The sequence below is a fragment of the Heterodontus francisci genome, chromosome 2 (assembly GCF_036365525.1).
Source record: "Heterodontus francisci isolate sHetFra1 chromosome 2, sHetFra1.hap1, whole genome shotgun sequence".
Taxonomy (NCBI): domain Eukaryota; kingdom Metazoa; phylum Chordata; class Chondrichthyes; order Heterodontiformes; family Heterodontidae; genus Heterodontus; species Heterodontus francisci.
In genome coordinates this window covers 36924606-36951907 of record NC_090372.1, presented here as the reverse complement: position 1 = coordinate 36951907, position 27302 = coordinate 36924606, and the positions used below count along the sequence as shown (strand labels likewise).

At 45.9% G+C, this 27302-nt stretch overlaps 2 protein-coding genes across 4 annotated transcripts in view; both read left to right on the top strand.

Moving 5' to 3' along the window:
* LOC137381306 (uncharacterized) overlaps positions 1-14402 on the top strand; it is a gene marked incomplete at its 3' end in the record, with an annotated part of 37271 nt that extends 22869 nt beyond the window's left edge. The window contains exons 3-4 of the mRNA XM_068053670.1: positions 12174-12231; positions 13926-14402. Of these exons, the coding sequence (XP_067909771.1) occupies positions 12174-12231; positions 13926-14402 (535 nt within the window). The remainder of the gene's footprint in view (positions 1-12173; positions 12232-13925) is intronic.
* Positions 1-27302, top strand: part of cdkal1 (CDK5 regulatory subunit associated protein 1-like 1) — a 1149347-nt gene that overhangs the window by 155746 nt on the left and 966299 nt on the right. The gene's annotated exons all lie outside the window — the stretch shown is intronic.

The following is a 27302-nucleotide window of genomic DNA, read 5'->3' as shown; positions in this document are numbered from 1 at the left end:
GAGGCACCATAACACTACTGGGTGTATTCCATAGGCCACCAATTATCAGGAAAAATATAAAGGAATTTTTTTTTAAGGGAAACTAAAGAGGTGTAAGAACTATAGAGTATTGCTATAAGTACCTGAAGTGCTGTAACCTGCAAGGCTATGGACCAGGTGCTGGAAGGTGGGATTAGAATGGGCGGCTAGTTTTTTCAGCTGGCGCAGTCAGGATGGGCTGAATGACTTCTTCCTGTGCTGTAACTTTTCTATGGTTCTATGATAATGGGGACTTAGCATCCCCCTCTCATCCCCCTTTCTCCCCCTCTCTTTCCCCTCTCTTTCCCCTCTCAACCCCCTTTCCTTCCCCTCTCTCACACCCTCTCTCTCGCCCACCCTCCCGTGCGCCCCCTCCCGTGCGCCCCCTCCCGCGCGCCCCCTCCCGCGCGCCCCCTCCCGCGCGCCCCCCTCCCGCGCGCCCCCCCCCCTCTCGCACCCCCCCTCTCGCACCCCCCCCTCTCTCGCACCCCCCCCTCTCTCGCACCCCCCCCTCTCTCGCACCCCCCCTCTCTCGCACCCCCCCCTCTCTCGCACCCCCCCCTCTCTCGCACCCCCCCCCTCGCACCCCCCCCTCTCTCGCACCCCCCCCTCTCTCGCACCCCCCCTCTCTCGCACCCCCCCTCTCTCGCACCCCCCCTCTCTCGCACCCCCCCCCTCTCTCGCACCCCCCCTCTCTCGCACCCCCCCCTCTCTCGCACCCCCCCCTCTCTCGCACCCCCCCCTCTCTCGCACCCCCCCCTCTCTCGCACCCCCCCCTCTCTCGCACCCCCCCCTCTCTCGCACCCCCCCCTCTCTCGCACCCCCCCCTCTCTCGCACCCCCCCCTCTCTCGCACCCCCCCTCTCTCGCACCCCCCCCTCTCTCGCACCCCCCCCCTCTCTCGCACCCCCCCCTCTCTCGCACCCCCCCCTCTCTCGCACCCCCCCCTCTCTCGCACCCCCCCTCTCTCGCACCCCCCCCCTCTCTCGCACCCCCCCCTCTCTCGCACCCCCCCCTCTCTCGCACCCCCCCCCCCTCTCTCGCACCCCCCCCTCTCTCGCACCCCCCCTCTCTCGCACCCCCCCTCTCTCGCACCCCCCCCTCTCTCGCACCCCCCCCTCTCGCACACCCCCTCTCTCGCACCCCCCCTCTCTCGCACCCCCCCTCTCTCGCACCTCCCCCCCTCTCTCGCACCCCTCTCTCTCGCACCCCTCTCTCTCGCACCCCCCCTCTCCCTCGCACCCCCCCTCTCCCTCGCACCCCCCCTCTCCCTCGCACCCCCCCTCTCCCTCGCACCCCCCCCTCTCTCGCACCCCCCCCTCTCGCACACCCCCTCTCTCGCACCCCCCCTCTCTCGCACCCCCCCTCTCTCGCACCTCCCCCCCTCTCTCGCACCCCTCTCTCTCGCACCCCTCTCTCTCGCACCCCCCCTCTCCCTCGCACCCCCCCTCTCCCTCGCACCCCCCCTCTCCCTCGCACCCCCCCTCTCCCTCGCACCCCCCCTCTCCCTCGCACCCCCCCTCTCCCTCGCACCCCCCCTCTCCCTCGCACCCCCCCTCTCCCTCGCACCCCCCCTCTCCCTCGCACCCCCCCTCTCCCTCGCACCCCCCCTCTCCCTCGCACCCCCCCTCTCCCTCGCACCCCCCCTCTCCCTCGCACCCCCCCTCTCCCTCGCACCCCCCCTCTCCCTCGCACCCCCCCTCTCTCTCGCACCCCCCCTCTCTCTCGCACCCCCCCTCTCTCTCGCACCCCCCCTCTCTCTCGCACCCCCCCCTCTCTCTCGCACCCCCCCTCTCTCTCGCACCCCCCCTCTCTCTCGCACCCCCCCTCTCTCTCGCACCCCCTCTCTCTCCCACTCACCCCCTTCTCTCTCCCACTCACCCCCCTTCTCTCTCCCACTCACCCCCCTTCTCTCTCCCACTCACCCCCCTTCTCTCTCCCACTCACCCCCCTTCTCTCTCCCTCTCACTCCCCTCTCTCTCTCTCTCACCCCCCTCTCTCCCTCTCTCACCCCCCTCTCTCCCTCTCACCCCCCCTCTCTCCCTCTCACCCCCCCTCTCTCCCTCTCACCCCCCCTCTCTCCCTCTCATCCCCCCTCTCTCCCTCTCACCCCCCCTCTCTCCCTCTCACCCCCCTCTCTCCCTCTCACCCCCCTCTCTCTCCCTCTCACCCCCCTCTCTCTCCCTCCCCTCTCTGTCCCTCTCACCCCCCTCTCTGTCCCTCTCACCCCCCTCTCTCTCCCTCTCACCCCCCTCTCTCTGCCTCTCACCCCCCCTCTCTCTGCCTCTCACCCCCCTCTCTCTGCCTCTCACCCCCCTCTCTCTGCCTCTCACCCCCCTCTCTCTCCCTCTCACCCCCCTCTCTCCCTCTCACCCCCTCTCTCTCTCCCTCTCACCTCCCTCTCTCTCCCTCTCACCCCCCTCTCACCTCCCTCTCTCTCCCCTCTCACCTCCCTCTCACCTCCCTCTCTCTCCCTTTCACCCCCCTCACTCTCCCTCTCACCCCCTCTCACTCTCTCCCTCTCACTCTCTCCCTCTCACCCCCCTCTCCCTCTCACCCCCCTCTCCCTCTCACCCCCCTCGCTCTCTCACCCCCGTCGCTCTCTCACCCCCCCCTCTCTCTCACCCCCCTCTCTCTCTCTCACCCCCCTCTCTCTCACTTTGGCTCTTTCAAAGTTTTCGGGAGCCGATGGTTTTTGATGATCAACATTGACAAAACTATTCTAGGTAATTTAATCAGAGAGCACTACCATTGTTCTGGATAGACTGGGTAATCACCTCTCTCTCCAGCTGGCTTTTGCCTTCTCATATGCAAATTGTGCGTGGCCATCTTAGCTGCTCTTTTCTGCTTTTAAAATGTTATTTATAATAATGTCCAGGAGAAGTCTCAGGCACATATCAATGCGATGAAATTAATATATTGATTTGGCATGTGGGATTTCCGTCACAACCCCTCTCTTTCTCTGCCCCTCTCCCTCTCTCTCTTCCCTATCACCCACCCTCTCTCTCCTTCCCCTTCATCCCCCCATCTTCCCTCGCTGCCCCCTTGCTCTTTGAGACTCGTGGAGAGCGGCAGCTCTCTGCTTTGTGGTTGCTCTATGGTTTTTAAAACGTCAATGCCGTCAGTTTCACAGCTGACAAGTGTTCAGAGCAGAGTCAGTGTTTCCGAATCTCAGACATGTTCGTGGTTTTCGGCAGGCTTTAAAAAAAAATTGGAACCCTCCGGAAAAATCCGAACTTGTCCGAGGTTTGGAACCGTGGTCTCTACTCTAACCAGCTGTCAGCTGTGAAACTGACAGCTGCAGTTTTTTTTAAAGTCGGACTGGTCCGGAAGAAGAAGGCAATGGAAATTTCTGATCCCTGAAATTATGGGCCACGGACCCCAAAATATTTACCACTGACACTGGTGTCCTTGTACAGACCGATGGGTACAGCTTGGCTACAGGCACGACTAGTTCTAAAGCGCAAACCTTCAGTATGAGAGCTGGGATTTTGTCAGCGCTCATAACTTTGTTGTATCCAGTGCCTTCAGCTATGTCTTGTGTGGAGTGAATTGAATTGGTCCAAGACCAGCATTAGTGCTCCTGGGAACATCAGGAGGACACTGAGATGGACCATTAACTTGGCACTTCTGACTCAGATTGTTGCAGATGTTTCAGCTTTGTCTTTTGCACTGACATGCTGGGCTCCCCCGTCATTGAGGATGGTGATGTTCAATGCATCCTCCTCCTCTGGTTAGTTGTTTAATTGTCCACCACCATTCACAACTGGATGTGGCAGGACTGCAGAGCTTTGATCTGATCCGTAGGTTGTGGGATTGCTTTGATCTGTTTATCGCATGCTGTATCCACTGTTTGGCATGTATGTAGTCCTTAGTGTTATAGCTTCACCAGGTTGGTGTGCCTGTTGGCGCTCCGAGTATGCTGTCCTGTACTCCTCATTGAACCAGGGTGGATCCCCTGGTTTGATTGTAACGATGGAGCGAGGGGTATGCCAGGCCAATAGCTTACAGATTGTGGTTGAGTACAATTCTGCTGCTGATGGCCCACAGCATCTCATAGATGCCCAGTTTTGAGCTGCTACATCTGATCTAATCTTTCCCATTTCGCATGGTTGTAGTGCCGCACAAGACAATGAAGGGTGTCCTCCGTGTGAAGACAGGACTTGATCTCCATAAGGACTGTGCGGTGCTCACTCCTACCAATGCTATCGTGGACAGATGCATCTGTTATTGGATGATTGTCGAGGGCGAGGTCAAGACTTTTTCCCCTCTTGTTGCTTTTCTCACCATCTGCTGCTTCTCTCACCACTTGCTGCAGGCTGAACTTAGTTCACAGCTGAACTCCCCTCTCTCTCTCTGACCCCCTCTCTCTCTCTCTCACCCCCCTCTCTCTCTCTCACCCCCCTCCCTCTCTCACTCTCACCCCCCTCCCTCTCTCTCTCTCACCCCCCTCCCTCTCTCTCTCTCACCCCCCTTCCTCTCTCTCTCTCTCACCCCCACTCCCTCCCTCTCTCTCACCCCCCCCTCCCTCCCTCTCTCATCCCCCTCCCTCCCTCTCTCTCATCCCCCTCCCTCCCTCTCTCTCATCCCCCTCCCTCTCTCTCTCTCACCCCCCTCCCTCTCTCTCTCTCACCCCCCTCCCTCTCTCTCTCTCACCCCCCTCCCTCTCTCTCTCTCACCCCCCTCCCTCTCTCTCTCTCACCCCCCTCCCTCTCTCTCTCTCACCCCCCTCCCTCTCTCTCTCTCACCCCCCTCCCTCCCTCTCTCTCTCTCACCCCCCCTCCCTCTCTCTCTCTCACCCCCCCTCCCTCTCTCTCTCTCACCCCCCCCTCCCTCTCTCTCTCTCACCCCCCCTCCCTCTCTCTCTCACCCCCCTCCCTCTCTCTCTCTCTCACCCCCCTCCCTCTCTCTCTCTCTCCCCCCTCCCTCTCTCTCTCTCACCCCCCTCCCTCTCTCTCTCTCACCCCCCTCCCTCTCTCTCTCACCCCCCCCTCCCTCTCTCTCTCTCACCCCCCCCTCCCTCTCTCTCTCTCACCCCCCCCTCCCTCTCTCTCTCTCACCCCCCCCCCTCCCTCTCTCTCTCTCACCCCCCCCCTCTCTCTCTCTCACCCCCCCTCCCTCTCTCTCTCTCACCCCCCCCTCTCTCTCTCTCTCTCTCTCACCCCCCCCTCTCTCTCTCTCTCCCCCCCCCCTCTCTCTCACGCCCCCACTTCACTCGCTCGCCCTCTCCCTGCCCCCGCTCTTGACATCAAGGCAGCATTTGACTGAGCATGGCATCAAGGGGCTGTAGCAAAACTGGAGTCAATGGGAGTCAGGGGCAAAACTCTCCGCTGGTTGGAGTCATAACTAGCACAAAAGAAGACTTGTTGTGGTTGTTGGAGGTCAATCATCGGTGTTCCAGGGCATCACTGCAGGAGTTCCTCAGGGTAGTGTACTTGGCACAACCATCTTCAGCTGCTTTATCAATGATCTTCCCTCCACCATAAGGTTAGTTGGGGATGTTCACTTATGATTGTACAATATTGAGCACCACTCGTGACTCCTCAGATACTGAAGCCACCCATGTCCAGATGGGTCAAGACCCTGGACAACATCCAGGCTTGGGCTGATGAGTGGCAAGTAACATTCACACCACACAAGTGCTAGGCAATGATAATCTCAAACAAGAGAGAATCTAACCATCTCCTCTAATGTTCAATGGCATTACCATTGATGAATCCCCCACTATCAACATGCTGGGGATTACTGTTGACCAGAAACTGAACTGGACCAGCCACACACATACTGTGGGTACAAGAGCAGGTTAGAGCCTGGGAGTACTGTGGTGGGTAACACCTCCAGACACCCTAGTGCCTGTCCACCATCTACAAGGCACAAGTCAGGAGTGTGATGGAATACTCTCCGCTTGCTTGGACGGGTGCAGCTCCAACAACACAGAAGAAACTCAACTCCATCCAGGACAAAGCAGCCTGCTTGATTGGCACCCCATCCACAAACATTCACTCTCTTCACCATTGACACTCAGTGGCAGCAGTGTGTGCCATCTACAAGATGCCATGCATCAACTCACCAAGGCTCCTTTGACAGCACCTTCCAAACCCGCGACCTCTACCATTTAGAAGCTCAAGGGCAGCAGATGCATGGGAACACCACCACCTGCAAGTTCCCCTCCAAGTTACACACCATCCTGACTTGGAACTATATTGCCGTTCCTTCACTGTCACTGGGTCAAAATGCTGGAACTCCCTTCCGAACAGCACTTTGGGTGTACCTACACCCCAAGGACTGCAGTGGTTCAAGAAGGCAGCTCACCAACCCCTTGTTGAGGGCAGTTAGGGATGGGCAATAAATGCTGGCCTGGCCAGCGGCACACACATCCCATGAATGAATAAATAATTTTTTTTTAAAAAAAGGCCCAGTCTGACAGATTTGTCCTTTAGGACTTTCACAACTTGGTCAGTAGTGGTGCCACAGAGCCACTATTGGTGAGGGACATTGAATTGCCCCCATCCAGAATATATTGTGTGCCTTTGCTACACTCAGTGCTTCTTCCAAGTTGCTTGACTAGTCTGTGGGACGGATCTCCCAATTTTGGCACAAGTCCCCAGATGTTAATGAGGAGGATTTTGCAGGGTCGACTGGGCAGTGTCTACCTTTGTTGTTTGTGATGCCGATGCCGGGTAGTCTGTCTGGTTTTATTCTTTTCCAACTTTTCTGTAGCGATTGATACAACTGAGTTGACCATTTCAGAGAGCAATTCAGAGTCAACCATATTGCTGTGGGTCTGGAGTCACATATAGGCCAGACTGGGTAGGGGCACCAGATTTCCTTCCCTAAAGGTCATTTTCTATAAGCGTTGGGTCATGGTCAATCTGGCCATCATACTTGGCTTTACTTTTCAGGCCACATCCTGAGTTTTGCAGTTGCTGGATGGCTGAAACAGAAGTTCCTCCAGTTAACGCCCTCCAGTTCTATGTGCCAGAATTTGACTCATTTTAGTTTGAAGGTATTAATGTGTTATCGTATCCTGTGTCCTGTTAGATCATTGTGCTTGGACTCCTGTGGTTTGAGAAGAGAATTGGCTTCATTTTTTGGATAGGGTGTGGGTGATATTGTCGGTAACATTAATCCAATAACACAAATATAAATGCGTAAATCCAATAATTGGGGAGTGTCTGCTGCTTCAGTAACAATATACAGGATCAAATAAGGCTACTGGATGCATACTGCTGTTGTAGACCTGCTGTTCTGCAGAATTTGGATATGATATAGCTGTCCATGGAGTTGTGAAAGGCAGTTAAATGGTATTTTCTACTGCTAATTTTTATCACCTATTAAAGGGGGAGGTGGAGTAATGCATATTGAAGTGTCAACTTGACTCAGTGGCAAACTTCCTCTAAACCTCTCCCCTGCCCTTGCCCTGAACTCTAGTTTCTCTCCTATCTCCTCTCATGCCCTCTCTGAGATCATCCTGTCTGTGTTCCCACCCCCTCTTCCCTCGACCCTATTCCCCCTAAACTGTTGACCACCCAACTTCCCTACCTGGTCCCCATGTAGCCAATATTGTTAATGGTTCTCTCTTCAGGTGTGGTCCTTCTCTCCTTTAAATCATCCCTGTCCTCAAACTCCGCACCCCACTATCCGTACAAACTACTGCCTCATCTTCAATCTCCCTTTCCTCTCCAAAGTCCTTGAATGTGTTGTCGTCTCCCAAATCCCATGCCCATTGTTGCTGAACTCCGTTCTGTGCATGTGCGAAGCTAGGAGCACCTTGATGACATCAGCACTGAGCTGCGTTGTCAGGACTCACTTTGTAGTTTTAACGTCACAGTTGCACCAGAGGTTGTGTGGTGTCACAGAGCTGTTTTTCACATTTATTCAAGAGACAGCCTGTTGTACTCGTTAGCTAAAATGGATTTCAACAGTCTAAAAATGCTTTCTACCTCTTACCTTTAAGTAGTTTCTTGAGTCTTCAGTCATAGAGTTATTTACGGCACAGAAGGAGGCTATTCAGCCCATTGAATCCATGCCGGCTCTTGCTCTTGAGTATTTTATACAATCGGAAGGTAAAGAAGGAAAGATCTTACATTTATCTCGTGCCATTCATTACTTTGAACAAGTTCCACAGTGCTTCACAGAGATGCTAATCAGACAAAAATGGATGCTGAGACAAAGAAGGAAAGAAAAACAAATGAAGACCTGCATTTATTTATGTGGAGTCTTACCCATTTCAGGATAACCAAAGTGCTTTATAGCTAATGAAGCACTTTTGAAGTGTAATAACTTTTATAGCGTATGAAATGTGGCAGACAATTACTGCTTGAGAGATCTCATAGATAGAAATGAGATAATGACCAAATAATATCTTTTGTGATGTTTGATGAGGGTCAGGACATGGGTGAAAACTGCCCTCTTTAAATTATGCAATGGGGCCTTCTGTGCCTATCCGAGAGGGCAGATAGGACTTCGGTTTAATGTCCCATCTGAAAGACGGCACCTTCAACAGTGCAGTGCTCCCTCAGTGCAGTAGTGAAGTGTCAGTCTAGATAATGTGCTCGTCTCTGGTGTGGAACTTGAACCCACAACCTTCTGACTTAGAGGTGAAAATGCTACCAATGATCCACAGCTGACGGAATGTTTCCAGCAGGGAATGCTTGGGAAAGCAACACCATGGTGAATGTAGAATTAAAAAAACAGAGGTAAATATGGGTGTACAAGTGTAATGTTGGATTAAGGGAATGACTTCCATGGAAGTACACACAGCCAACCAGTTGCCCGTGCTTTCTTTCACACTGCATATTCTTTAGCAGAGCCCATTGCCACTAGCACCCATCTGGAAGTAGAAGGGAGAGTGTGGCACGTGGAGGTCACTTTGAGCAGCAGAAATGCTCTGTTAGGCTACTTGAGGTGAAGTAAAATAGATTTAATTGCTGTAGTTGATAGACTGGTTTCTTTTTAACAGAGCAGCTTGGTAAGTTTCCATTATCGTGGTACAAACAGTCAGCCTGATCAGAAAAGATAGGGCAAATGTGGTAAGCGAAACAGTGCAATAAGAAAAAAATAAGTGTGGAATAGATAATTTTAAAAAGTAAAGTGATGGCAATACCCACCGTATTATTTTTGAAGTCCTTGTGAGTCGTATTACATTCCAGACCTAGGATCCTGCTGTGCATGCTTCTTCCAGCATAAAGTGATCACATTTCAAAAATTAAATATTTAGATATGAACACTTTGGAAAGTTCTTGTTATGAAAGCTGGACTTTGTACTATGATTGTTTAAAAACTGTGATCCTGAATGCAGTGATCTCACACAAAGTCTGCCCAGAAACAAGCCAGGGATCTTGGTTACCCTGACAACAAAGAACCCAGATTAGAGACCCTTCTGAAAGCAGAGTGCAAGGTTGAAACATATGACGGACAATGGGTTTCACTCTCCCAGACATTCAGATTGTAAATGAGGAGCTGGGGGTGGGGCGGGGGGGGGTCTCTGAAAATGCAAATTTGAGTTGCAATTGCAACACCTGGAAACAAAGAAAGGCTCAGGTGGTTTTGATATGGCCAGACGTATGGAATCTGAATATTGTAATTGGCAAACTACTATTGACTTTTGATTCTGGATAAATTCAACAGGCTTTCCTAAGTCTGACAGGCTGTAAGGAAGCAAAGAAGATACGAAGAAAGTAACAGGAGTTACACAGCCTCAGGAGAGAGAGAGAGAGAGAAAACAGCTGCTTTCAGAACACTGTTGCAGCGAAAGGCTGGTTCGAAGGTTTGTAGTTTGCAGAGGAGAAAAGACCAACAGGATATCAGAGATTACCTTCTTAACAGGAGACTAGTGAGTGAAGAGATTGGCTTTGTCAAGGACACTGGAAAATCCAACCCATTGCAACTGGGAGGAGTTTGGGACTTTTAACTGCAAAGATACCACTTTGATGAGAACGCTGTGTAATGTATAAGTGCGGTGTTGGATTTTCAAGTGTTTTAATAAGTTAATGGGCAGTACCTCTCTCTAATTTTATGTATTATGTACTTACAAAGTACTGTTAGTTCATGTTGACTTTTAGTTTGGTTGTTACAGCAAACGTTTTAAAACATGAAATCTTGTCATGTCATGTTTTAATTGGTCAGGGGGGTTCATATCTCTTGTTTTAAAGTTACTGGTCTCAACTGAGGTTGTAACAAAGATTGTTATGACCAAGGCATGAGGATTGCACTGTCTTTTTCTAGTTCCACTTCTCCACAGGTCATAACATATATTTAAATATCCGGTTATCAGTACAGCCAATCAGACACTCTATTTTTTAAATTCCAGAATAAAATACACCAACCAGGTTTCTTTGATAAACAACAAAATTATCAGTGTATTATAAAACAAGACTTAAGCCAGTAACAAAGCAAAGCATTAACACACAGATTGAAATATGAAGGTTCCCTTTTAAAATTTCCCCAATTACACCCTCATACACACTAGCAAAAAAATACAGAAGTTCTCTCTGCCGAGGTCTGTTCCAAAAAAAAAAGTCTACTTTGGCCAAATACTTGCTAATACTTGATAAGTAGAAGAGAAGATATGGAAGGAAGTCACTTGTCCCTTTTCTTTGGTCTGGCATCCGGTTATTAGGAGACTGGTCACTGGGATCGTTTCAGAAGCAATCTGTTCTGGAGATGGCTAGAATTATTCCAGTAGGCTTTCCAGGAGAAACGTGGCATCAGGGTTTTCCGCCAGCGCACACTTGAATCGCAGGATTTTTTTTTTAGCTTCTCGGGACCTATGCAACACCAGGAATTTTCACTCTCCCACACTGGATCTTTGCAGGATTTCTTCCAAGAGGTAGAGAAGGTGGTCAGTTGGGTGTCTTTTTCCCTTGGCAGGAAAACACTGACTGTCTTCAAGCAGTTCACGCCCCAACTAAAACTGAAAACAATGTCCAAACCCCAAACAGAGAGATGACTTCCTGACCTCCATAAAACTTGACATGTGCCTTCTCTGTAACGATTTTTCCCCACGTCACCAAGGGTTCCGTTGTTTACAGAGCCCAAAGCACATGACTTCCAGCACAGGTGTTTTTCAAACAGCATCTCGTGTCCTTTCGGTGAACGTGGCAAAAAAAACACATCCATGGACTCTTTTCAGTTTTATGATAAATCCTCAAAAAATAAAATATTAAATAAAAGGAAGAACTTTCATAACTAGATGTAATAGAATGCTCTAGAAATACAAGTTCGTTCTTCCACCCCATTGAATTTGAGATTTATGCAATACCAAACACACTTCCTTGATCATTGATAGACAAAAAAAATGTTTTCAGCTAAATTATAAACTGTACTTGCTGTATGATTTAAATTTAAAAATCAAAATAAATGAGCAGCTGGCGAACAGTACAGTACTTGAATGGGTACTTTTTTCAGAGACCAAAATAGCAAATCATTTTGAAATTATTAGAATCCCTTTCAAGCCCTTGAACTCGTCCATGTTATGGTATCAAAGTTTACTTATTAATATGCCATTCCGTCTCAGCAGTGTGACTTGGTCAAACAGTTGAAATAATGAATGAACTATACAGAGAAAGGCTGTAGTAAAGAAATTCCTGGTTCAGGCAGTTTTTGACACCTTGGATCAAAAGCACATCTTTCAGAAACTAATGTGTTTAAAGAAAAAATACTTTCTTGACAACCCAGTAATCAGTCAGAATTGTTTCCATCACCCGGGCAGACGCGAAGTTGGGGGAGAAAACTCCCTTTGTTGTCCAGGGAATTGATTATTCCATTAGACTTGCTACTCCCCTTTTGTGAAACTTTATGCATCAGCAAGCTGTTGGATGCTAACAAATGCTATGTGAAGCGGAGAAAATTTCTGCATGTGTAATAACTCCAAAAGGAATTATTTTGCTTGACTTAAGGCTTGCAAGACAAAAAGACACACAGAATCTTATCAAAAACACCAACCATGGCTTTCATCTTCGAGATCCCTGCTCTCTCAATGAGCTAAAATTTATACCAAAAATGATAAAATTTATGTATGTTACAGTGACTGGGGAGAGAGCCTGTACCAATCACAGGTGTTTAAGGGATTTGGATACGAGTCTTTTTATTCACCCCATTAATTGCTAATTCATGATTTACAGTAAAAATGTGTTTTTTAAAATTATGTTGCAGTGCAACATTCAACAGTGGGGACGTAGAAAGACTGAAAGCACACTTGCTCATGAAAAGTGTACGTGATCATTATAAACATTAAAAGTATATACTGACATCTGAATTTATGTATCAATTTTTTTTATTTATTATATAAATTTTAAAAATATAAATTTGCATACTTTTCATGAGATTGTAGTACCACAATGGCTGCAGGAACTGCCGGAAACATGCCAAAGGTGACACATGACCGCCTACGGGGTTCCCCTCTGGATTTTCTGTTAGGGTTTACTCCCTTAGCCTTGGTCTCTCCCGAGACGCCCACAAGGCAGTGGGGTTGTTAGAGCCCCTACACAGGTGTAGGATGATGCCGGTGGAGGGAAGGGGGTGTGAGGGGGAGCTGGGAAGGGGGGGGTGCGGGGGGGGTGCAGGGGGAAGATGGTGTGAGGGGGGCGCTAGGACGGGGTTGTGAGGGGGTGAGCTGAGAGTGTGGATAAGGGAAGGGGAAGGGGGGGGGAAAGCGGGTGCAGGTAATAAGCCATTTCCTCAGTTCCCACCATCGACGTCTGGAAAGCTCATCCGCGTCCTTCGGGAGGTGAAGCGTCTTTTGGCAGACTTACAAAGGTGATTATATTCACTAAGGGTTTTTTTGATGTGGTTGATATAAAGGCATACAGCATTGCCGACAGTGCGCTGCAGATGCTCTCCGAGCCATCTCTCGCGGGCACTTTGAAGTTGCGGCCGAGGAGCCGTTCGTGGATTTTTGGGTGTTCGGGGCACCTTTACGCCAGGCTTCCCTAGGGTCCCGCTGCTCCTTCTTCTCTTCAATGGTGTGGCCGTGGACACTCTGGATGGTGAAGACAGCAGGATCGGAGATCAAAGCATCACCAGCTGCACTCTTCAGTTTCGTCCGGATCAATCTCGCTGAGAAACAAAGAACAGGTGTGGCTGGGGGAGGGCAGTGGGCCCAGGTAACATAAACAAAACTAACTGTTAGCTTTTAGTTAGGGCTAAAATGAACTGATTTAAAGAGCCAGGGGAATTTAAACAGTTTAAGAGGGTAGATTGGGGAGAAAACACTAAGAATGGGAGCAGATGGCCATGGATAGAGTTGAACAGCAAGGGAGCTTCCTAGGGCGCTTACAGCCCAGGAACCATCTTGCTATGGCCAAGGCTAAGGGAGTAAACCCAAACAGAAAATCCGGAGCGGAACCCCGTAGGCGGTTATGTGTCACCTTTGGCATGTTTCCGGCAGTTCCTGCAACCATACCGGTGCCAAACGTCATGCTCTGCATTCCTTTGGACCCCACCAGAAAGGCCGGGAGGGGGGTTTTGACGGCTGGGCAACTCTCAACCTCCATAAATTTGCCCAGGCATGCGCCATGGAGAGGTCACTCCATAGTTGCCTCACAGCGACTGAAACAACACGGAAGGCAGCAGTTACGGGTTATAGGTCCAGATAAATTGGCGTAGAAACTGGGCGCCACGGGTTGCCTTTGTCGGTGGGAGAGGTCATCGTACCTCACTGGACAGCTACCGCCCGCCTCAAACCGGGCAGCCCCCGGTCAATAAGGTTCTGTCCCGCCACGGTCTACCTGCTTCAATGGGTGCTTGGAGCTCAGGGTCATTGCCTGAAAGGTGGACTGAAACACCGCACCAAACAACACGAAAAAAGGATAGAAGGTACCAGCCCTTCACTTTGCAAGCTGGAACATCAGAACTATGTGTCCTGGCCTGTCGGAAGACCTTACACAAATCAACGATTCTCGGAAGACCGCCATCATTAACAACGAGCTCAGTAGACTCAATGTAGACATTGCAGCACTTCAGGAGACACGCCTCCCCGCGGGTGGATCTCTAGCAGAGCAAGACTACACCTTCTTCTGGCAGGGCAGGGATCCTGAAGAACCAAGACAGCATGGAGTGGGCTTCGCCATCAGAAACTCCTTGCTCAGCATGATAGAGCCTCCCTCAAATGGCTCGGAACGCATACTGTCCATCCGACTGCTCACCACCTCTGGTCCAGTACACCTACTCAGCATCTATGCTCCAACACTCTGCTGCACACCTGAAGCTAAAGATCAGTTCTACGAGGAACTCCATAACATCATTAGCAGCATCCCCAACACCGAACACCTATTCCTGCTTGGGGGGGGGGACTTTAATGCCAGGGTTGGGGCCGACCATGACTCATGGCCCTCCTGCCTTGGGCGCTATGGCGTTGGAAGGATGAATGAGAACGGGCAGAGACTGCTTGAGTTGTGGACCTATCATAACCTCTGCATCACCAACTCGTTCTTTCACACTAAACCCTGTCACCAGGTTTCATGGAGGCACCCAAGATCGCGTCGTTGGCACCAGCTAGACCTCATTGTCACAAGGCGAGCCACCTTAAACAGTGTTCAAATCACACGCAGCTTCCACAGTGCGGACTGCGACACCGACCACTCCCTGGTGTGCAGCAAGGTTAGACTCAGACCAAAGAAGTTGCATCATTCCAAGCAGAAGGGCCACCCGCGCATCAACACGAGCAGAATTTCTCACCCACAGCTGTTACAAAAATTTCTAAATTCACTTGTAACAGCCCTTCAAAACACTCCCACAGGGGATGCTGAGACCAAGTGGGCCCACATCAGAGACGCCATCTATGAGTCAGCTTTGACCACCTACGGCAAAAGTGCGAAGAGAAATGCAGACTGGTTTCAATCTCATAATGAAGAGCTGGAACCTGTCATAGCCGCTAAGCGCATTGCACTGTTGAACTACAAGAAAGCCCCCAGCGAGTTAACATCCGTAGCACTTAAAGCAGTCAGAAGCACTGCACAAAGAACAGCCAGGTGCTGCGCAAACGACTACTGGCAACACCTATGCAGTCATATTCAGCTGGCCTCAGACACCGGAAACATCAGAGGGATGTATGATGGCATTAAGAGAGCTCTTGGGCTAACCATCAAGAAGATCGCCCCCCTCAAATCTAAATCAGGGGATATAATCACTGACCAACGCAAACAAATGGACCGCTGGGTTGAGCACTACCTAGAACTGTACTCCAGGGAGAATGTTGTCACTGACACTGCCCTCAATGCAGCCCAGCCTCCACCAGTCATGGATGAGCTGGACATACAGCCAACCAAATCGGAACTCAGTGATGCCATTGATTCTCTAGCCAGCGGAAAAGCCCCTGGGAAGGACAGCATTACCCCTGAAATAATCAAGAGTGCCAAGCCTGCTATACTCTCAGCACTACATTAACTCCTATGCCTGTGCTGGGACGAGGGAGCAGTACCTCAGGACATGCGCGATGCCAATATCATCACTCTCTATAAAAACAAAGGTGACCGGGGTGACTGCAACAACTACCGTGGAATCTCCCTGCTCAGCATAGTGGGGAAAATCTTTGCTCGAGTCGCTCTAAACAGGCTCCAGAAGCTGGCCGAGCGCATCTACCCTGAGGCACAGTGTGGCTTTCGTGCAGAGAGATCGACCGTTGACATGCTGTTCTCCCTTCGTCAGATACAGGAGAAATGCCGTGAACAACAGATGCCCCTCTACATTGCTTTCATTGATCTCACCAAAGCCTTTGACCTCGTCAGCAGATGTGGTCTCTTCAGACTACTAGAAAAGATGGGATGTCCACCAAAGCTACTAAGTATCATCACCTCATTCCATGACAATATGAAAGGCACAATTCAACATGGTGGCTCCTCATCAGACCCCTTTCCTATCCTGAGTGGCGTGAAACAGGGCTGTGTTCTCGCACCCACACTTTTTGGGATTTTCTTCTCCCTGCTGCTTTCACATGCGTTAGTCCTCTGAAGAAGGAATTTTCCTCCACACAAGATCAGGGGGCAGGTTGTTCAACCTTGCCCGTCTAAGAGCGAAGTCCAAAGTACGGAACGTCCTCATCAGGGAACTCCTCTTTGCTGACGATGCTGCTTTAACATCTCACACTGAAGAGTGTCTGCAGAGTCTCATCGACAGGTTTGCGGCTGCCTGCAATGAATTTGGCCTAACCATCAGCCTCAAGAAAACGAACATCATGGGGCAGGACGTCAGAAATGCTCCATCCATCAATATTGGTGACCACGCTCTGGAAGTGGTTCAAGAGTTCACCTACCTAGGCTCAACTATCACCAGTAATCTATCACTAGATGCAGAAATCAACAAGCGCATGGGTGAGGCTTCCACTGCTATGTCCAGACTGGCCAAGAGAGTGTGGGAAAATGGCGCACTGACACGGAACACAAAAGTCCGAGTGTATCAAGCCTGTGTCCTCAGTACCTTGCTCTATGGCAGCGAGGCCTGGACAACGTATGTCAGCCAAGAGCGACGTCTCAATTCATTCCATCTTCGCTGCCTCCGGAGAATACTTGGCATCAGGTGGCAGGACCGTATCTCCAACACAGAAGTCCTTGAAGCGGCCAACATCCCCAGCTTATACACACTACTGAGTCAGCGGCGCTTGAGATGGCTTGGCCATGTGAGCTGCATGGAAGATGGCAGGATCCCCAAAGAAACATTGTACAGCGAGCTCGCCACTGATATCAGACCCACCGACCGTCCATGTCTCCGCTTTAAAGACGTCTGCAAACGCGACATGAAGTCCTGTGACATTGATCACAAGTCGTGGGAGTCAGTTGCCAGCGTTTGCCAGAGCTGGCGGACAGCCATAAAGGCGGGGCTAAAGTGTGGCGAGTCGAAGAGACTTAGCAGTTGGCAGGAAAAAGACGGAGGCGCAAGGGGAGAGCCAACTGTGTAACTGCCCCGACAAACAAATTTTTCTGCAGCACCTGTGGAAGAGCCTGTCACTCTAGAATTGGCCTTTATAGCCACTCCAGGCGCTGCTTCACACACCACTGACCACCTCCAGGCGCTTACCCATTGTCTCTCGAGATAAGGAGGCCAAAGAAGAGTACCACACTGAGATGTATTTATTTTTGTGTATTAATGAAAGGTCAATTTATGGAATGAAAAGGAAAAGTAGTGAATGTTGCTCTTGTAATTCTTGCCATTATTTTGGTTCTGACCAAAACAAGCCATGCTGTGGGGGAAAAATCTGTTCTAAGGTGAAGGATCAAATACAAAATATTAAACCTTTGTTCTGATCTCTCTTCAGATTGAACATTTTGCCCTATAATTGTAAATCTCGATCAAATCAGGAAATAGTGAGATGCAATTTTATAAGTAACCAGTGAATACCAATAATTAAAGCATGTCTTTTGCTGTCCGCCACGACCGATAAGAAACAAGTTATATAAAGCAAACACTAATCAATGTGCAAGTTTTAACTGCATGGGATTATAGTATGTTGATTGTGCATTTGACATTGAGTTCCTTGACCAATAATTAGATTCAGAAAGTGAGTGAGGTATTTCACTTTATTCTATGTTATTATTGGGTTTGACAGTGATACTTCAGTTATATTGGTGTCATAAACTATCCTAGTTTTGTCAGTTCTGACTCTTAGCATAAGACGATTTCTTTTCCACCCAATTTGGACAAATTACTTTCAAAATCTTGGAAAAATAGTACATGTGTAAAGAGAAGCCTAACATTCAGTAGGTAATGACACAATGTGTGTTAATACACAATACATTCTATTGCTTACAATTTGGAAACAAATTGGCTTGTGTTTTACTTTGTTCACTACCTGCATAGAAGCACATTGTACTGGTTTTGTATGCTTCAGTTTATAAGGAACCTCTGGTGGTTATACTGAGGGAAAATGCAGTACATCTGGCAATGACACCACATATCCTGTACAGCTTATGAACGAAATGTGCATAGGGCTTGGGTAGGCGCTAAATAATTAGTGTGTATGTTCTGCTCCAAAGTAATGAACGAGATCTGTGGGCACTTAGACAATGATTACAAGTGGTTAACAGCTGGGACATTTGCTGAAATAATTGACAGTGTTGGATGACTTCCTAATGTAATCAACAATTTGTGTTTAGGCACTTGGCTCCTTTTGTAAATATTGGTACCTATATTTTTATATAGTTAAGACTGATCAGATTAAATTTAGTTATCCATTCTTAATCAGTTTCTACAAAGTCCAGTTAATTTTTCAATAAACAGTTTCTTTTTCATAGTTTTTTGCCAAGTATCAATTAAAATATCACATCGTTGGTTTTAAGATTCTGAGGCTATTTTAATTTCAGAAATCAGTTCAGAAGAATTGATGTTTTCTTCTTTTGTCATTTTAAATGATTACATAAATATCGGGCAACAAAACCATGTTTTTCTACAATTGGGTATCAATTATGACAAGTGTTTAAAACTCTTAAGTCCTGAAAATGTTTTATAGATCCTCAAACCATAAGCATGTTAAATTTTACATGAGCCTTAGTAGTCATTGGCACAGTCTGTGTTTGTGATCCCTGTAGTTGGTCCAGGCTAATAGTGAGTGAGTCTCCCACTGTTAGTCGCAGTTCACTTACAGTAGCTGAAGCAAATGAAAAGACTACAATCAACTTTCTGTTCTAGTTTCCAACTTTTAAGTTTATGAAGGTGTTTTCTGCAGTGTAATTTTTATTCTGGAAAGAAGCAGACGCTGTACAGTTTTATTACTCAGTGTCACATTGTATTATGATAACTCAAGTACAAAGCAACAAAACACTTGAGGCTTGTGTTAATTTTTTTAGATTATTCTTTATTTTTGGTGACTTTTATGCCATGGGTGATTGATGTTAGTGTTTTTGAATCCGGTCTCAATGCAAAGAAATCTCATTTTGAATACTGCCAGGTGTAGACTTAAAGGCGTGCTTTAACCAAGACCTCAGAGCGACAGCCCCAAAAGCCACAGTAAAGTTTTCCATTTCAGTCACATTGCCTGTGACTGAGAGTGCCAGTTCATGCACTTTTGCGCTGTTGATCCACACCCTCCTTGAATTGGATGAAATTGCCAATCTGCCTTGCTTCCAAGATCATTAAGGGAGAGAGAAGACTTGGATTCCATCTGCAGAATCTCCAGATTCCAATCCACTCTGCATGATGAGTAGATAGTATGTTGAACCACTGTGGCATTCAGTCCCCCATCAATGTTTGTGTTTATTAAAAACAAGAAATGGTGGAAATACTCAGCAGGTCTGGCAGCATCTGTGGAGAGAGAAACAGAGTTAATGTTTCAGGTTAGTGACCCTTCATCAGAATGTTTATGTTTAATTTGGATTGTCATGCACTCTCCCTAGCTTAATCTATTGAGGTGTCAGACCGGATAGAAGGAGGCTGTTCAGCCTGTGTGACTATGCCAGCTCTTTGGTAGAGCCATATAATTAGTCCCACTCCCTTGCTCTTTCCCCATATCCTTGTAATTCTATTTCTCTTCAAGTATTTATCAAATATTTATCCAATGGGATGGCGCAGTGGTTAGCACCGCAGCCTCACAGCTCCAGCGACCCGGGTTCGGTTCTGGGTACTGCCTGTGCGGAGTTGCAAGTTCTCCCTGTGACCGCGTGGGTTTCCGCCGGGTGCTCCGGTTTCCTCCCACAGCCAAAGACTTGCAGGTTGATAGGTAAATTGGCCATTGTAAATTGCCCCTAGTGTAGGTAGGTGGTAGGAGAATGGTGGGGATGTGGTAGGGAATATGGGATTAATGTAGGATTAGTATAAATGGATGGTTGTTGGTCGGCACAGACTCGGAGGGCCGAAGGGCCTGTTTCAGTGCTATATCTCTCTGTGACTCTAAATTACCTGTTAAGGAAACGATGGGCCAAATGGCCTTTTGTTCCATAAATCCTTTATATATTTCTAATCCTCAGAACTAAATCCAGCACTGCTGGATATGCTTCCAAGAGATTCTTTGTAGAAATGGACTTCTGTCCATACTAGCCTGTACCTAGTACCAGACTGCAAAAATCTAAAGTCTGGTTTCTACTTGAGTACCAAATTATTTCACTGTTACCTTCTACTTATTGTGTGTCTCTGTGTGGAAACCCCAGTGTCTTGTTATATTGTGCAATAATCTTTTTAATATAAACTATTTTGTTTGTATCCTGTTATGCATTGATATACTTCTAAAATCCCAAAGCTGCAAGTTCATCATTTTCTCTCCCTTTCTCTTTCCCCCTGCCCCGCTTACCATATGTTACCACATATTAATTTCGTTTCACTGCAAAAATGTCTGCTGGCTCAGCTGTCCGAATTTTTTTTCGTTTGTCTGTTATACTTGATGTAGCAGCTACTATCGTTGCTTTTCATGAAAGTTCCTTTTTTTTTTAACACATTTTTGATTTGGTGTCTTTACATAACTCTTACTCACCTGCCCTGTTTGGCATTAACTTCATGTACAGCTGACACTTGGATCTCTCTTTTCTCAATCCTGTAACACGGTTAGACTGAAAACACCGAAGTGGTCTTAGAAAATATTTTTCCACATCTCTGGAGCAGCTCTCCAAAAGTGAGAAAATTGAAACATGGATTTCACCCGTACCTAGGCTGCATAGCCAGCAACTGTTGCTTGATCAAGACCAGATTTAATGGTAACTGTTAATGTGCTGCATATACTTCACAAGGATCAAGACCATTGCTATTCACTTTCCCTAGATGTCACTCCAGGGTTGTATTAAAGATAGTTTTCATTGCATATTGCTGAAAAGACACAGAAAATGTGGGAATTATGACTATATATATGTGGCTGTTGACTGAGTATGAGTTACTGTTGCTATTAGTGTATCCCTTTGTAGATGTTTCAGGGTTATCGCGGAACTGCAGGAAACCCGCATGTGCTACTCTTTCCCCAGGACTAATCATCGAGAATGAGACCTGCACAGAGTCTGTGGTTAAAGCATCATGTCTGTGATTGATTAAAGGAATATATTTTAATTTGAAAATCAACATGTCATGTTGTGCATGATTTTCTTTGGACCAGAGGCAACTCCAAATTAAACTTGCTGGATTCACTACAGCAGGTTGCCAGGAGGATTCAAGTTTTAAAAACTGGTCATCTTGACCTTAGTGAATCCAGCAAGTTTATTTTGGGTTGTCATAGGCTGAGTGAGACCTGTGGTAGGATGTCAACAAAGCAGTTAATTTTTATTTTGGAACTTAACCAGATTGAGCTCCCAAGAAGTAAAACCAGATTGGACAAATAACTTGGCGACTTGTTATCTGCAAGCCAACAATTTCTCACCATCGATGCTAATCTGCCACTAAAGAAAAAACTTCACATTTGAATCTGGGGAAACAAATAGGAAATAAAACATATCTTTAAGAAGGTAGACCACATCAGTAGCTTTTCATGGGTCATTAAAATTTCTTCCTGATTGATTTTTCAAAATGCCACGTTTTGCATTAAATATTTAAATTTTTAGCCCATTGCAACTAGCTACAGTAATGTCTGACGTTAGCAGGAATTAATAAAATTGTAATAAAACTAACAGCATGATTTCATGTGGATGCAATCTAAGATTGGACTTATTTGTAATGATTATATTTATATTTTGTTTGAAGTGCTTGGGTACTATACACTGTGCAGACATGTTGGGACCCAAGCAGTAAGGAAGAGTGTTTGTGTGTAGAAAAATTTTATTGTACACTGCATGCATATGTTACTGTTTCATATTGTTGGAATTTTAAAGCATTGAATGGAATTAATCTGCTTTGAAGGCTATGAATACATTCTGAAGTAAGCTAAAACTCTTAATGATTTTCCAGTTACTGTTGGCTTGTGAATGATGGTGAGTGAGTAATAATGCTAAATGTTGCATTGTAAAACAGCCTGTAGGTCAGAGAGATTATAAATCTTAAATACAGTTTTGCTTTTTAAATAAAACTTTAAGCCTGTGCAAGCTATTTTGAACCTAAAGTGAATCTGTTACGGACATAAATATATTTCCTCTCTTGCCAGTGTTGTACTGGTGTAACAGCATATTGTGGATATCATTTTGGTATAATCCTGGTATTGTTGCACTGCATCATAAATTTCATGTAGGAGTGAGGCCAGGGGCAACTGTGAACCTTATCCAGTGTTTTTCTGCATCACAGGATTGTCATGCTAGGTCCCCACCTGCCAGGAATGAGGCACATTTATTTTGTCATGAAGATTGATTTTAAACTGTTACTGGAGTGAAGAAAGGACTTGTTGAGCAGGATTTCACAATGCTTGTCCATGTCGTGATGTTTATTGAGTTACACACGCTGGATCGTTTAGAAACCAATTACTGCAGTTTTTATCTTTTTTTCAGTAACTTGAGCATAGTTGATTAAGTACCTTAGACTTTGGATCAGGTATGACAGATTTTGAAGAATATTTTCACAGGGGAAGAAAATGGCATGAGCAAAACTCCAAGGCATTAACATGGTTTTTTTCAGTTAAAGTATTGTGAAATGTTGTATTTTTGAATCTTTGCTGTCTAGTTAGATGTTCACTAAATTAGTCCCTGGCATGAGGGGGTTGTCTTTTGATGAGGGGCTGAGTGAATTGGGCCTATATTCTCTGGAGTTTAGAAGAATGAGAGCCGATCTGATTGAAACATACAAGATTCTGAAGGGGCTGGCTAGGGTAGACGCTGAGAGATTGTTTCCGCTGGTCGTGGAATCTCAAACACGGGTCATAGTCTCAGGATGAGGGGCTGATCATTTAGGACAGAGATGAAACAAAGTTAATTCACTCAAAGGGCTGTGAATCTTTGGAATTTTCTCTACCCCAGATGATTGTGAATGCTCCATCATTGAATACATTTAAAACTGGGATGGACATATTTTTGGTCTCATGGAATTAAGGGATAAGGTGAGCGGGTGGGAAGGTGGAGTTGAGGCCTCAGATCAGCCATGATCGTTTTGAATGGTGGAGCAGAGTCGATGGGCCATATGGTCTACTCCTGTTCCTATTTCTTGTCGTCTTGTATGTGATTATGTTGCTGATTATATTCTTTGTGATTATATTTGATCACTTGTCACAGCTTGGTGTCTCCCACAGAAATTGCACAACTTCATAACTCTTCCTTATTTTCCCAAGATTTGGTATGTTATGGGAAATATTTGGGCTGAAATTATGAATACCTAACCACAAGATTTATGTTCGCGATTGGAGATAAGACTGTATTAGTGCACTTCACTTTGTTATATTTTAGTTACTCAGTTTCTACAACACATTCAGCTGAAGAAGAAAACTGTTGTGCAAATTACTCTCAAATGACCCTGTGTCATCTGTTTTCAGGTTTGCAAGCCAGAAATTACTGTCTTGAATTGTTGCTACTGTGATCATTCTGGTTGAAGTAGCAATTTGCGTTGTTGAGTACCATTCAAACTCTTTAACAAGATATTTAATTTGACAAACTGCTCTGACTCTGAGGAGTGTAGATGCTGCTTTAAGAGTGTCCAATAATGAACATCATGCATAAAATATTTGTCCTTCAATGAAAAGTATGTGCCATGCCTTCATTCTCTGCTTTAGTGATGAGGCTGAGATAGGTGGAAATCATGTTTTCAGCATGTTAGTAAGGACCATGAGCTGCATTGAGGCAGTAAATTGGGAGCTTCAAGGAGTTCTTCACTTAACTGTTACTTAAAAATTATACGTTGTGTGTGTATATATGTAAAATATGGAGGAAAATGTTCCAGGTAAGAGTTTGAATTGTAAAAAAAAACTTAACAAATGGAACAGAGCTGCTTTAATCAATAGATTTAAGTTTATAGAGACAAGGTTATGCAGCAGGTGATTTAATTATCAAGTCTCGGAAGACCACAGTTAAGGATCTGAGCTCACACCTGGGACCAGAGAGGATATATAATGTAAAGACAATATGCACATATTCCAGAACAGCTCTATTCATTTGTATGGCAGGTAGTACTTTGTATTGGCCTGCGGGTTATTCTGAATGAAACAAAGTTGGAAATGGATGTGCTAGATGCTGCTGTGTACTGAGATAGTATTAGCCTTTTCAGACACACAGATGGTTTCCAGAATCATCTAAAATGCTGACTTCCATGCAAGTAATTGGAACTGCTGTCACACAATAGACTAGAACAATAATGTATTTTATGGACGTGTACAAAGTGCTTAATTAGGAGATCTCAACCTTTTGCTTCTGAGGCCCTGCCCCTCCCACATTATAAAAATTTCATAGCCCCCCTATAACACAACACAAGTAATTTTTCTGTATAAAAATTAGTTATACAATTAAAAATATTATTTTTGTTCAATTTATTTAATATGACATTTATTGCTAGCGTTCATTTTCAAATTGCTTCATGGCCCCTCCTCCCTGAATCTATAAACTCTTCCAGTCCCCACAACCATCCAAGATCCCTGCTCTCCTCCAATTCTGACCTTCTATGCATCTAGGATTTTCATCACTCCATCTTTGGTGTCTGTTATTTTAGCTGGCTAGTCCCAAAGCTCTGGAATTCTCTGCCTAAACTTCGGTCTCTACCTCTCCTCCTTTAAAATGCTCTTTAAAACCTACCTCTTGGATTAACCTTTTGGTTACCTGTACTAATATCTCTGTATTTGGCTCGGTGTCAAATTTTGTCTGATAATGCTCCTGTGAAGCACTGTTGGACGTTTTGCTACATCTCAGTTATCTCCTCCTTCATTATGATTTTGACAAAATCTTCTTCCCTGATGAAGACAGGTACAAAATAATCATTTAGTACCTCAGCCCTGCCCACTTCCTATGACCTACATTGGCTCTCACATCCTAAATGTCTCTGATTTAAAATTCTCATCCTTATGTTTAAGTTCTTCATTTCTTCACTCCCCCGATCTCTGTAGCTTCCTCCAGCACTACAGCTTCACCCAGTGTTCTCCGTTTCCCTGACTCTGGTCTGTTGTGCATTCGCCCCTCCCTTCACTTCACCATTGGCAGTCGTGCCTTTAGCTGCCTCCTTTAAAACCCTTCTTTTTGATAAAGCTGTTGATCACCCCTCCTAATGTCTTCACTATAGTGCTGAGAGAGTGCTGTCCTGTTGGAAGTCTTTTGAATGAGATATTCAACTTAAGTTCCATCTGCCCGCATGTTGATGTAATAGATCCCGTGAGACGATTTCAAAGAAGAGTGGGGGTGTTGTCCCCAGAGTCCTGGCCAATATTTATCCCTCAACCAACATCACTAAATCATTATCTGGTCATTATCTCATTCCTGTTAATGGGACCTTGTTTGCACAAATCGGCTGCCGCATTTCCTACATTACGATAGTAACTAAGCTTCAAAAGTATTTCATTGACTGCAAAGTGCTTTGGGACATCTTGAGGTCAGGAAAGGCAAGATCGTAATGCACGTCTTAATTAGTTTACTTTTCTTTCCTTTTTGGAAGCTCAAAATAAACTTGTTGCAGTCCAAGTTTCGAAGGTCAAAATCATCGGGGATTTTAATCTTCATGTTGACACGGCAAACTAAATTTGCTGTAACGATATGGAGAACAAGTTTATGTATGTCGAGGAACCAACGAGGGAACAGGCTATTTTGGATCATGTATTGTGCAATGAGAGAGGATTACTTAATAACCTTGTAGTAAAGGGGCCTGTAGGGAAGAGTGACCATAATATGATAACATTTATATTGAGTTTGAAAGTGGTTTAGTTAAGTCTGAAACTAGGGTCTTAAATCTAAACAAAGCAAATTATGTAGGTATGAGGTATGATGGTAGGTAAGCAATGACCAGCATTTAAAGAATTAATACATAATTTGCAACAAATATACATTCCTTTAAGGTGCAAAATCCCCATAGAAAAGTGATCCAACTGTGGGTAGCAAGAGGAGTTACACATAGTATTAGATCAAAGGAAGAGGCTTTTAATGTTACCAAAGAGGGTAGTAAAGCATGAGGATTGGGAGGATTTTAAGATTCAGCAAAGGAGGGCCAAGAAATTGATGAGGAAAGAGAAGTGGGAATATGAAAGTAGACCAGCCAGAGACATTAAAACAGTTAGTAAACATTTTTATAAGTATGTAAATAGGAAGAGATTTGTGGAAATACATTTGGGGCCCTAAGAGACAGAGGCAGGTGAAATTGTAATGGGAAATAAGGAAATGGCAAAATCCTTAAACTTTGTATCAGTCCACTGCAGAAGACGCAAAATAATTCTGGAAATAATGGGGAAGCAAGGGCCTAGCTAGAATGAAGAACTTAAAGAAATCAGTATAAGTAAAGAAATAGTATGGGAGGAATTACCGGAACTAACTGGCGACAAATCCCCTTGACCTGACGACCTGCATCTAAGCCTTTTAAAAGCGGTAGCTGCAAAATAGTGAAGACATTGATTTTGATCTTCCAGAATTACTTAGATTCTAGTTCCCAAAGATTGGAAGGTAGAAAACGTAACCATGCTATTTAAGAAAGGATAAAGAGAGAAAACATGGAACTGACGGACAGTTAGCCTAACATCAGTAGTAGGCAAAACACTAGAATCTATTATTAGGGCTGTGGTAACAGGGTACTTAGAAAATCATAATATGATTAAGCAGTGTCAACATGGATTTATGGAAAGGAAATTATGTTTGACAAATCTGTGAAGAGTTTTTGAGGATGTAACTGGTAAGGTGGATAAGGGGGAACCAGTAGATGTAGTGTGTTTGGATTTTCAGAAAGCATTCGATAAGGTGCCACTCAGGTTATTACACAAAATTAGTACTCAGGGGATTAGGGGTAATGTATTAGCATGGATTTAGGATTAGTTAATGGACAGAAAACAGTAGGAATAAACTGAACATTGTGAACATATATATATGAGAGAGAGTGAAAGTTGGCACTTGTTTTTTTTTAAGCTCAGTTTAGACAGAATAAAATTAACCTCTTACTTTGTTAACTCAAAAAAAAACGTCCGATTGGTTCTTGTTATGATCATAGCGAATAAGTGTCTATATATATATATATATATATATATATATAGACACACACACACGCACTAGAGTTTTACACACACACAAATAGGTTACAGAGTGGGGAAAGGTAGATTGGTTGAGTTAGAGTCCATAAAAAAGGGTATACAGTCTGGGGTTTGGTGATTCGGATTGCTTCTAGCTGAATTCGGTGGTCCTGAGGTTTTTAATTTGAAGAGGTCGATGAGTGGTTTGGTAGTTCCCTTGGAGACAGTGATGAAGATGATTTCCTCCAACAGGGTTTCTGATTGTAGCCAGAGTATTCAAAGGTAGTCAACAGGCAGGATTTGAAAGCTTTCAAGCTGAAATGGAGGGAGAGAGAAAGAGA